At 51.8% G+C, this 10,858-nt stretch overlaps 1 protein-coding gene and 1 long non-coding RNA gene across 2 annotated transcripts in view; both read right to left on the bottom strand.

Moving 5' to 3' along the window:
- The window catches only part of PLTP (phospholipid transfer protein), a 10,526-nt gene extending 10,260 nt beyond the window's left edge, over positions 1–266 (bottom strand). The window contains exon 1 of the mRNA XM_026652739.1: positions 219–266. Within this exon, the coding sequence (XP_026508524.1) occupies positions 219–266 (48 nt within the window). The remainder of the gene's footprint in view (positions 1–218) is intronic.
- A 9,303-nt stretch (positions 267–9,569) lies between these two features.
- On the bottom strand, positions 9,570–10,751 carry LOC113406705. Its single transcript, XR_003369830.1, has 3 exons — positions 10,174–10,751; positions 9,972–10,069; positions 9,570–9,885 (listed from the first exon to the last, which is right to left on the bottom strand). It is a non-coding gene; the product is annotated as an uncharacterized LOC113406705 (long non-coding RNA).
- Between the last annotated feature and the right edge of the window lie 107 nt (positions 10,752–10,858).

The following is a 10,858-nucleotide window of genomic DNA, read 5'->3' as shown; positions in this document are numbered from 1 at the left end:
GCACCCCACAGCGGGCTATGGGCATGCCCAGACCGGGAGGGGGAGGGCATGGGCACCCCCAGGGGGGAGGGGATGATGGGCACCCCACAGAGGGCTATGGACATGCCCAGACCAGGAGGGGATGGGCACCCCCAGAGGGGGGCCTGCTCTACACACAGGTGTCCTGGATGCAATTGAATCAGGTTAAAAGTGGAGCAGAGAGGGTGGGTTCCGCTCACCTGTGCCACCCAGTCCATTGGGCTTTGTTCCCGCGAGGGGCTGCGCATTGCGCTGTACGTATCTGGGTTCGATCAGGACTGCGTGGAGCAGCTTGGAGCTTTGCCCTGGCCAGAGCTTCCCACACTCTGCCCCAGCGCCCCACTCCTCCTCGTTCCCTGTCCAAGCCGGCCCATCACCCCTGCCTCCCCCTTGCTGCCTCACGTGCTCCTGGCTTTAACGCTAGCGGATTTGGGCAGATTGACATTCTTTGAAAATCCCCTTGAATCCTTGGCCCCCTCTGGGGGCTGATTATCCACAGCTGCAACAGGCCAGAGTTGTGTCACCCTTCCCCCAGGCACTGTGGGCAGGTCGCTTGCTCTTCCACCAGAGCTGCTAGGTCCAGGACTCCCTCCCCAGCCCCTGCACCCAGACGTGCTCTGGAAACCAGGCTGGGGCTGGAGCAGGGGCCCCGTCCTGTAGTGCTGGGCACACTCAGAAAGCAGAAACAGGGCAGGGGGAGCTGGCTGAGCTTGGTCTCCAGGCATAGCTTCTGCATAACCCCTCTCCATGCCCGTTTGCTGGGCCGGGAGCAGCCAGCCAGTCCACGCACGTGCTCATGAAGCTGCAGGATTCAGCACACGCCATGGCAAGCAGGAGAGTGCTGCAGCCATGGGTGCTGTCACCATCCCCGGCACCAGCACCAGGCTGTGCTGGCCACTGGCAGCAGCGCAGAGAGATCCGTCCCATCCCCTGCCCCATGCTGGACACCTGATGAACAAGTTCTCCCCCAGATCCGCCTTCTCACAGCCTCACCCCCACTCATTCCAACCCGCACCTTAGCATCGCACCCGCAGCCAGCGCTCACACATCCGGACGAGGTGAAAATCTCAGTTCTCCAATGCGGAATTCCCCCCATCCATCCGGACACCCCCAGCAGCACAGCCACCCTCCAACGGGGTGCCCTGTGCACACAGCACCTTCCACAAACACCCCCAGCTTGGGTTGTAACAGGAGCGGGGTCCTTAGCTAGCACTGGCCCTCGGGATCCCTGCAGGCACTGTACAGGGACCCCCCCCTCTAGTGGGGCCCTCTCCCTCCTCTCTCTCTCACTGGTCTCTACAGCGTCTACTGGGCTCTGGCCATGGAAAGAACTTTGGGGCACCCCCCACAGACACACACTTCCCTATCTGGTTACAAAGGGCTGCCTGTGCCTGCCCCCTTTGTGTGGGCCTGGGGATTTGCCTGGCTGCACAATACCAGCTTAATTTCTTGTACTTACAGTCCCCTGGGGTTACTTTTTCCTGGCTCTCCCGGTGCTGGGAGGCTGAATCACGTGGAGGGAGGCAGGGCAGAAGAGAACCACTGGCTCCAACAGTTTCTCGGGGCTGGCTGTGCTTCCCCTTCCTTTATATATCCCACTGTCTGCCACTCCTCATGAGCCCAGGGCTGGGAGGAGACAGTGGGCCTGGGAGGCAGTGAGAGGCTGAGAGGATGCAGGTCTCAGGCATGCCGAGACCAGACTCTGCAAAGCCAGTTTCCCCTGCCCACGGGCTGCCTGCCCAGGGCACAAAGGGCCTGGGCTCACAAACATGCAGCCACCTGCCCTGGTCCTTGGGGCACACAATTGCTCAGCGTGTGTGTGCAGTGGCCGTGAGCAAACCACGCGGCGCAGGCTCCCGAGGCCACAGCAGCACTTGGCCTGCTCTGGTGGAGGGGGTGTGAAGCAGCCGGGGGTGAGGGTGGGGGCTATGTCTGCACTTAGGGGTCAGACTCGCGTTACGCTCCCCTCTATTCGCGTGTCTGAAGCAAATTCAATGCTGGTGCCGGGGCCCTCGAGCCTATCCCCAGAGCAGGCCCAGCACAATCAGCGTCCCACCTCCATGCTTCAGGCCTGACCTTCTGGGGCCACCTCCAGGGAGCAGAGGCGAACACCGGTGGGCTGGGCCCCCGCTGAGGCTGAAAGAGAGGCCAGCTTGTGCTGCTTGTGAGGCAGGAGCCAGGCTGGGAGCAGCCTGCGCCCAGCCGATTGGAGCTATGCAGTCAGCTCCCTAGGGGCTCTGGACACACTCCTCTGCCCAGCCCCACCTCTGCCTGCTCCCCATGAGCCCAAAGGGAGGTGCCAAGGGCAGAGCTGAGGTTCTTAACCCCGCAGTCACCAGGGCTACCCCAGGAATGTCCATGCTCTATGCCAGAGCTGCCCCACACCCGGGGTCTCACAGTCACAGGGAAAGGCTCCCCAAGTGGGGTTTCCCTGGGATGGCTCCTGCTGATTCCTTCAGTGACACTAGTGCAGATGCCACAGACTGTACGGAGAGAAACAACCTGTTGGGAGTTCTGCTCCTGGCCACAATCCTGTCCCTGCACTGCACACAGTCACAGACTGCCAGGCCCCCTGCTCTCTCGGCTCCGTACGGTCCCTGGAAGGAACCCGCCTCAGGGTGATAGCCCTCCGTGGGGGTTAGACCCTCTGGCCAGGCCACCTCCTGGGACTGCAGCACCTCTGAGCCTTCTGCACGCCCAGCTTTCTCTGTGGGCCTCCATGGGGAGTCCCTCACTCTGGGGCCTCCCCACCCAGGGGCAGCAATGCCCCCCCCCCCCCCCCTCTACCGGTAGCCTGCAGTGGCCCTCAGCCAGCGCAACACAGGAGGGTTTCTTGTACATCCGAACACAGCACAGGAAGTTCTCCGGGCCCTCGGGCCTAGAAACTCTCAGCACCATCCATCTGGGTCTGCCTCCATCCAGCAGCAACCTCCTTCCAACTGACCACCCTATATCCCCTTCCCTAGCCCCTCCTCCACCTGGGCCCGCTCTCTTCCCTCCTTTGTTCCCACTGGCCAAAACCAGCTGCCTTCCAGATCCCCAGGGTCCTCTCTCCTCAGCCCTTTGTCCTCCCACTGGCCAGAACCGGCTGGCTTCCAAGGGGGTGGGCCTCCGGGTCACCAGTTGCTTACTCACCGTGTCCGGGGTCCAGGCTGCTAGGCGAGTCACACCTGGTCCTCTGTAACAACAAACACCCTCTCCCACCACCTCATTCCACACACAGCACATGGGGCAAAGTGAGACACACACAGTGTTCATGCAAAACACTAAGAAAATCCCCCTCCCTTCATCTCACACACACACAATTAGAACAATTGTGCAAGCAAATGTCCACATGGGTCTGTGTCTGATCTGCACACGATTATCACGTGCAGCTGGATAAGTGCAGGACTAATTAGGAGTCTTTGTGGTAACATCACAGTAATTGCTTGTGCATTAGCACAACTCATGTTGCCTAAAATCTGATCCTAAGAGCCTAATAAACAAAAGGAGAATTAACAAATAAACAGCAAACTGCTATTTGCCAGGTCTGGTGCTGCAGGGAGAGCTCAGGGAATCCCATTCCCATGGAAAGCCGGAGGAAAACAGTGACTTCCCAGGTTGTTGCAAGGTAACTTTTACTAATTTGTGTTCAATTTTAGGTGCATTTGAAAGTAGCTAAACTGGGGAACCCACTGGGAAACACCACAAAAAGAGCAGTTCCCAACGACAGGGCTGCCAGAAGCGGTGAGGGGTGTTCAGAAAATCCCTTTAGGATATTTGTATGTAGAACGTATGACTTTCCAGAGGGATGTAATGACCAGTGTGGGCATCCGAGGGCTCAGGAGATGCTGATGTGGTTTCCTGGCGCAACTTGGCCTAGCCAATGGTGGAAAGGCTGCCGTTTGGTGTGACCCAGAGGAGACCATTAACAGTGCTTTGTCTCACTCTCTCCATCTCCCTGGCTGGCAGCCCCAGCTCACTCCTACAGGCTGGCTGTCAGGACTTCAAAGCTTCTTTGGTCAACTGGCTATTTGCAGACTAACCCTCTGTTTATATCTGTGTGAGGGGAACCACCCATCCAGGCAGCAGGAGGCTGAGACCCGTGATGAAGCCCAGTGGCTTTTGTGCAGAAAGTCCAGTGGAGCAGCAGCCATGTGTGGGCTCAGCCTCCCTCTGCAGAGCGACTCAAGGTGCGGGAGACAGGGCCGGCTCCAGGCACCAGCTAAAGAAGCAGGTGCTTGGGGCGGCCAATAGGAAGGGGCGGCACTTCGGGCGCTGTTGGGGCGGCATGTCCGGGGTCTTCGGCGGCAATTCGGCGGCGGGTCCCTCAGTCGCTCTGGGAGCGAAGGACCTACCGCCGAATTGCTGCCGAAGAGTGGAGCAGCGCGATCGCGCTGCCGCGGCTTTTTTTTTTTTTTTTTTTTGCCGCTTGGGGCGGCAGAAAACCTGGAGCCGGCCCTGGCGGGAGAGGACCAAGTTTTAATTCTAGACGTTAAACTACCAGGGATCTAACAATTAAATCCCGAAAAGAAACCAGCCCATTGAATGTGACCACAGGGACGGAGCAAAGGGCGCTCGTTAGCTAAATGAGAGGTTCCACAACCCTAAATAGACTGGAGTGCTGCCGCAGGAGCAGCTGGCTGTGGGTTCTCCAAAGAACACCGCACTCTGCCCCCACCTGCAAAGTACATGCTGCAGTTCCCCCTAACCACGAGGGCAGGGCAGGCCCTTACTGGGATGGCACTATAATCCCAGGTCCCCAGGGCCAGGTGCACACCAGCGTGTCCAAACTCTCCTTTGCTGTGAGGCCTACACAAAAATTCACAGAGGCTAGGCTGCTTTTGAGCTGAGCCCACTGCCCATCACGCAGCCCCATACTGTCTGTTTCCTTGTGCTCCCCCATCATTCTACTCAGGGTGTCTACACTTAAAATGCTGCAGCAGTGCCACTGTAGTGCTTCAGTGTAGACACTATGCAGATGGGAGGGCTTCTCCCATCGCTAGGTAACCACCTCTCTGAGGTGCAGCTAGGTCAGCAGAAGAATTCTTCCATGGACAGAACGCTATCTACATTAGGGCTAGGTCACTCTAGCTGGGTCTCTGGGGTGTGAGTGTGTGTGTGTGTGTTTTTCACCCCCCCCCCAGAGTTGTAGCTACACCGAGGTAAGTTCCTAGTGTAGACAGGCCTTAGATCGTAAGCTCTTTGCGTCAGGGACTGTCCTTTGTATTTGTACAGTACCTAGCCCCTGGGGGCGCTCTGATAATACAAATAAATAATACTATCACCCAGCCAGCCACACTCCTGTTTTTTTGGGTTGCTGAGCTAGCCTCACTCTGCACTATTGCATTAAAGTGAACCTTCATCTGCTTTAGTAAATGAGACACTGGAGAGGAAGGCCTCGTCCACACTAGGCATTTACTTTGGTACAGCTACATCTCTCAGGGGTGTGAAAAATGCAGCTATACCGACCTCACCCCCAGGGTAGCCCAACGCTAGGAGAATTCTCCTGTCGACCTAGCTACTTCCTCTCAGGGAGGAGGATTACCTATGCCGACGGGAGAACACCTCCTCTTGGTGTGGGGAGTGTCTCCATTGAAGCGCTACATAGCGGAGCTGCACTGCTGCAACGTTTTAAGTGTAGACAAGCTCAAAGGGTGGGCTAGTGGTCCAGCCATGGGTCTAGGGTCAGGATGCCTGGGTTCCATTGGCAGGTTCAGGAGGAAAGTGAAGTAAAGTGTTTAGAGCAGAAGGAGCACAGAGGCAGTTGACTGGGTTTCCCATCTGACAGGCTTGCTTGGGCATTTCACAACTCTTCGCCTCAGTTCCCCTCTCTCTGAAATGGGGCTGATGATACCACTTCATGGTGGACTTATGGGATTAATTAATGTTTGGGACATGGGTTCTCAGGGTTGATTCTGGTGTACAAGGACCTTCACAGGGAGGAAATATTCAGTAGTAAAGGGCTCTGCAGTCTAACAGAGAAAGGTATAACAAGAACTAGGGGCCGGGAGATAAAGCTAGGCAAATTCAATTTAGAAATAAGTCACAGGTATTTAACAGTGAGGGGGATTAACCACTGGAACAAACTGTGACACTGGCAGACAGGTGCCAGCTCAGGCCAAGGTCCCCATCCCTCAACTGAACCCTGACAGACACCTAGCTGGAGCCAGTCCGGCCCGCCTGGGTGTTAGTAATGTTAAAATAGGAAGTATAGGAACGTGTTGAGAGTTTAGTCTATTGAAGGCTGGGGCATTAATCTCACATGTAGCATCTGTATCCCATACTGTAAGGTAATGCTTGAGCATTTGCATTGTAAGCCGTTGTAACTGTAACTCTCCAGGTAGGAGAGGGACATGAACCAGTGTGAAATGCTGGTCTCCAAGAGATGTTATGCCCTGCCCGACAGGGAAGGCCCAGCAACACCTAGGGTGACCAGACAGAAAGTGTGAAAAATCGGGACGGGTGGTGGGGGGTAATAGGTGCCTATATAAGAGAGCCCCAAATATCGGGACTGTCCCTATAAAATCAGGACATCTGGTCACTCTAGCAACACCAGATGGACTGAAGTGGAATGTTAGCGAGGATACAGAGTTTGCTGTTTACTCTCCCCTCTTGCAAGCACGGCTTAAATTCAGCGGGAGCCCACTGCAGCAGGAGCTCTGGTAAATAGTTTCAAACTCCCAGGAGCCCTGGCACCTCCCACAGGGTTTCAGCCTGCAGAAGGCCCCAGGGCTTGTGGCCTCAGCCCTGCAGTGCGTGCTGGGGCTCAGGGCTTCAGCCCCAATGTGAGGCCCCCTCCCCCCCCCATGGGGCTCCAGTAAATAATTGTTGAGAACTTAAGCCCCGCTTGCAAGTGAATTCCTCCCATCAACTGAGCTTGCAGTTCAAAGCAGAAGTGGAAAAGGGAATAAAAACCCCTGACAAGGAGGAACAGTATCTTTATGCTGCTTGGACTGTGGGGACAAGATTTCTAGGCATAAGCAAAAAATTCCCAGTGCTTTGCTTGGGTTAGCCCTAAAGGACATCTAGAGCTTGCTTATTGTAGAAGTTCCTGTTATTTTTGAAGCTTGAGATTGGTGTGTGTTTGCCTGCTTTAACCTTGTAAATAACTCCTGTTTCCTTTTCCTAGTTAATAAATCTTTAGATGGGTTATTATAGTATTGACTACAAGCATTGTCTGTGGTGTGAGATCTAAAGTACAATTGACCTGGGTAAGTGACTGGTCCTTGAACCCAAACGTTGCTGGGATACTCAATGTAAGGGACCGTGTCACAAAGGCAGGGTCCCCTGGGTGGCGAGACAGACCAGAGTGCCCACGGAGACGCTGTGATGCTCTGGTTAGGCTGTTACGGAGCCCGAGGAGTTTGCACTTGATCGCTGGTTGGGAACAGTCTGCCCTGAGCTTAGTACTCACACTCTTGAGCCACTGCAGGACAGTTTGCCACAAACTACTAAGGGAAGTGCAGGATTCTCCACTTCTTGACACCTTCAGAGCCAGACTAGAGGCCTTTCTGGAAGATGCTTTAAGGTATGTCTACACTGCACGCCCAGCTAGCATGGCTATCAATAAATGCTATAAATGGCAGTGTGAACAGTGAGGCTTAGCTTGGGCAAGTAGAGCACCCTACATGCTTGAACCCTAGTGTATACATCCCTACACGGCTCTCTGCACACCCATGCAGCACCTCCCATGGCTGCACTGCTAGTGTTGGCAGCATAGCATTCTGCTGCCAGAGCCTGACACCGTGGCAGGGATGGACAGAGGGGGAAGGCTCTGATGACTCCCTGCTGTGGAGCATGACACCGTGGCAGGGATGGGCAGATGGGGGAGGCTCCAGTGGGTCCCTGCTGTGGAGCCTCTCACCGCTGCATCCAGCCTCGTGTCCCACCCAGGCCAAGCCCCAGGTACGCACAAGTTCCCATGTGCCATGCAGGGGCACAGGGATCAGGCTCCATGACCCAATGGCGCTTGCAACCTTCGACTCTACGAATCACTAGCCCAGAGGAGAACCCAGGAGTCCTGGGCAGTGCTTCTATATCGTGATGCCAACTTTTCCCAACCTAGCGCTAAAAATATCCCAAATCTGGTGAAAAATTCCCAGATAAAGTTTTTTATTTCAAAATCTCAAAGGAACGTAATGTGTGTGTTTTTAATAACTATATAATATATATTATATCCAAATTCTTCTTATTTGTTCAAGATATTTCACATTTATTATAATTTTTATACATATAAACGTGTTTTTCAATTTTAAACTTGTTACTTATACAGTAAATAAAATATTTAACACATGAGGAGTAGGATTGAAATGATAGAAAACAATGTATTTTACACAAATTTCACTATTTTAAAAACAAAAGTATTAATAAGTACAGCATGTGCCCTACAGTGTACTGTACATCAAAGTTACTTTGAAAAAATAAAAAGTAAACATATGATTATAAAATAAGATAAAAAAGCAAACAGAACAAATAACACTCTTTCATATAATTTTCCTTATTATTATTATCTCTGAGTTTTATCCATTTTCTGACTCATGGTCTGAGTCGTCACTAGGAACATCATTACCATCATTAATATTTTTACTAGTTTTATCACTATCATTTTTCCTGTACATATTTTTACAATGTAAGTACAAGTGCTTAATAGTAATTACAAAATTAAAATATTTCTCTTGCTTTGCTTTCCAAGCTGACCTTATAACTACACTAGAATTGAGTGTTTGGTTGTCATACAGTTTCTTGTTGTGGTTTTTATGTCAGTTACCATGGAAAAAAATCTTTCACATGCTGCATTTGAATGCGGTAATGTGAAAACCTGTTTTAGCCAGTTCAGATATATTTGCAAACATGAATTGACCTGAATAATCTAAATTCATTAACTTTCAATTTTTCTACAAGTTCCTCAGTCTCAGTTTGCACCAAAACATTGCTAATTATAGCAGTACATTTATCTTTCTTTAATGTTACAGCCTCAGCAATTTTGGAATCAGGGAAACATTTTGTAACTACTTCAGTCAAGTGTTCTACAGACTGAATACTGACATTGTGTTTAGCAAAGTAACAGGCCATTCTAATCTCTGCATTTTTAACTTGCTCTTCAAATTTTTGTGCTTTTTTAATTTCACAATCTTGTTTATTAAACATATCATCAATTTTCTTTGTATTAGATACTGTCTTAACCTTTTGTTTATGTTTTTTACCATTAGCATGCTTATCTAACTCACTGGTACAGGGGTCGGCAACGTTCGGCATGCGGCTCTCCAGGATAAGCACCCTAGCGGGCCGGGCCAGTTTATTTACCTGCTGACGCGGCAGGTTCGGCCGATCGCGGCCCCCACTGGCCGCGGTTCGCCGTCCCGGGCCAATGGGGGCGGCGGGAAGCGGCGCGGGCCGAGGGATGTGCTGGCCGCGGCTTCCCGCAGCCCCCATTGGCCCGGGACGGCGAACCGCGGCCAGTGGGGGCCGCGATCGGCCGAACCTGCCGCGTCAGCGGATAAATAAACTGGCCCGGCCCGCTAGGGTGCTTACCTTGGCGAGCCGCGTGCCGAACGTTGCCGGCCCCTGCACTAGTACCTGCCTGGATTTTTACATCACAACATTTGCAATAAGCTAAAAAACGATTGTTTTCTACTTTCTGCAGCCAGTCTTTGTATTTACCTTCTTGAAGCCACGAGTCTTGAAAGGCTTTTTTGAAAGTAGATGGCTTCTCTTTGGTGGAAGTTCACCCCGAGTCTTCAATACTCTGTCGGGGGTGCTATCCCGTTGTTTTCGTTTCAACGTGGACGGATCTTTGTCTACTCCTGCAGTCCTCTTCCTCTTCTCACCAGCCGTACTGGTCCCTTTAGTCATTTTTTATGTTAGATAAAAAATGGAAAGAGATCTCTGAAATAATGGAATGCGATAATTAGTATAATGTATATTTCAATTTATATTTAAATCAAAGAAGGGAACATATTATATATTATTACCTAACACAGTAGGCGAAGATATTTAATATTTGCCTGGAGGAAGGTGCTGTTACAAATTTATGAACCGCCGAATGCTCTGGTCCACATTCTCTGTGCAACTGAAAGCACGAAATACAAAATTTTAGGGATTTAATGACAGATCAAGAAACTAATCATAATCAGTAAGTATTGCAATATATTTAATTACTGGAAGAAACCTTACCTAGAAGATAAATTTGATAACCATCGCCTCATTACCTGCCAGCCAACTGTTGCTGAGGTTGGTTTGTTTCCAGTGCATGTGCGCACTTGTCACTTCTCTTGTGCCATCATGATATAGTCCATTGAAGCACCACCAATAGGAGAGCGGCATGGCCCGATTATGAAAATCACATGACAGATATTCACCAATCGAAGAACGCATTTTGAGGGAAATTTAAAAGAAGCGCAAATATTTTACTTTTTATGAAAACTTCCCAGGATTTTTGAGATTTGGAGTCTTTGACTTTTTATGAAATTTTCCCAGGATTATTTAGGTGTTGAATGAAAATTCCCAATTTCCCAAGTTGAAACATTTTACTCAAAAATTCCCAGAGTTTGGGAAATTTCCCAGGATATAGAAGCACTGGTCCTGGGGACTAGAGCTCCGCCCCCCAGCCGGCCTCCGTGCCTGGCCCCGCCCAGAGGGGAGGAGCCTCCCAGGAGTTCCAATAAGGCCACACTAAAGATGGCGCCAGGAAGGCAACAGGGCGCTGCTGGATTAGCGCATGCGTATTGTTGGCACCTGAAGAGCGAGTCTAGCTTCTACCCATGCGCATTGCCTGAGGCTGGGGCGTGGAGAGAGTCACGCCTGCGCAGTGTCTGAGTTCGACAGCGGCGCCTGCGCAGTACCCGGGGCGGGGCGGCCC

The sequence above is a fragment of the Terrapene carolina genome, unplaced genomic scaffold (genome assembly GCF_002925995.2).
Source record: "Terrapene carolina triunguis isolate 2854851 unplaced genomic scaffold, T_m_triunguis-2.0 Scaffold130, whole genome shotgun sequence".
Taxonomy (NCBI): domain Eukaryota; kingdom Metazoa; phylum Chordata; order Testudines; family Emydidae; genus Terrapene; species Terrapene triunguis.
The sequence above is the reverse complement of the archived record's forward strand: the minus strand, read 5'-3'. Positions and strand labels throughout refer to the sequence as shown.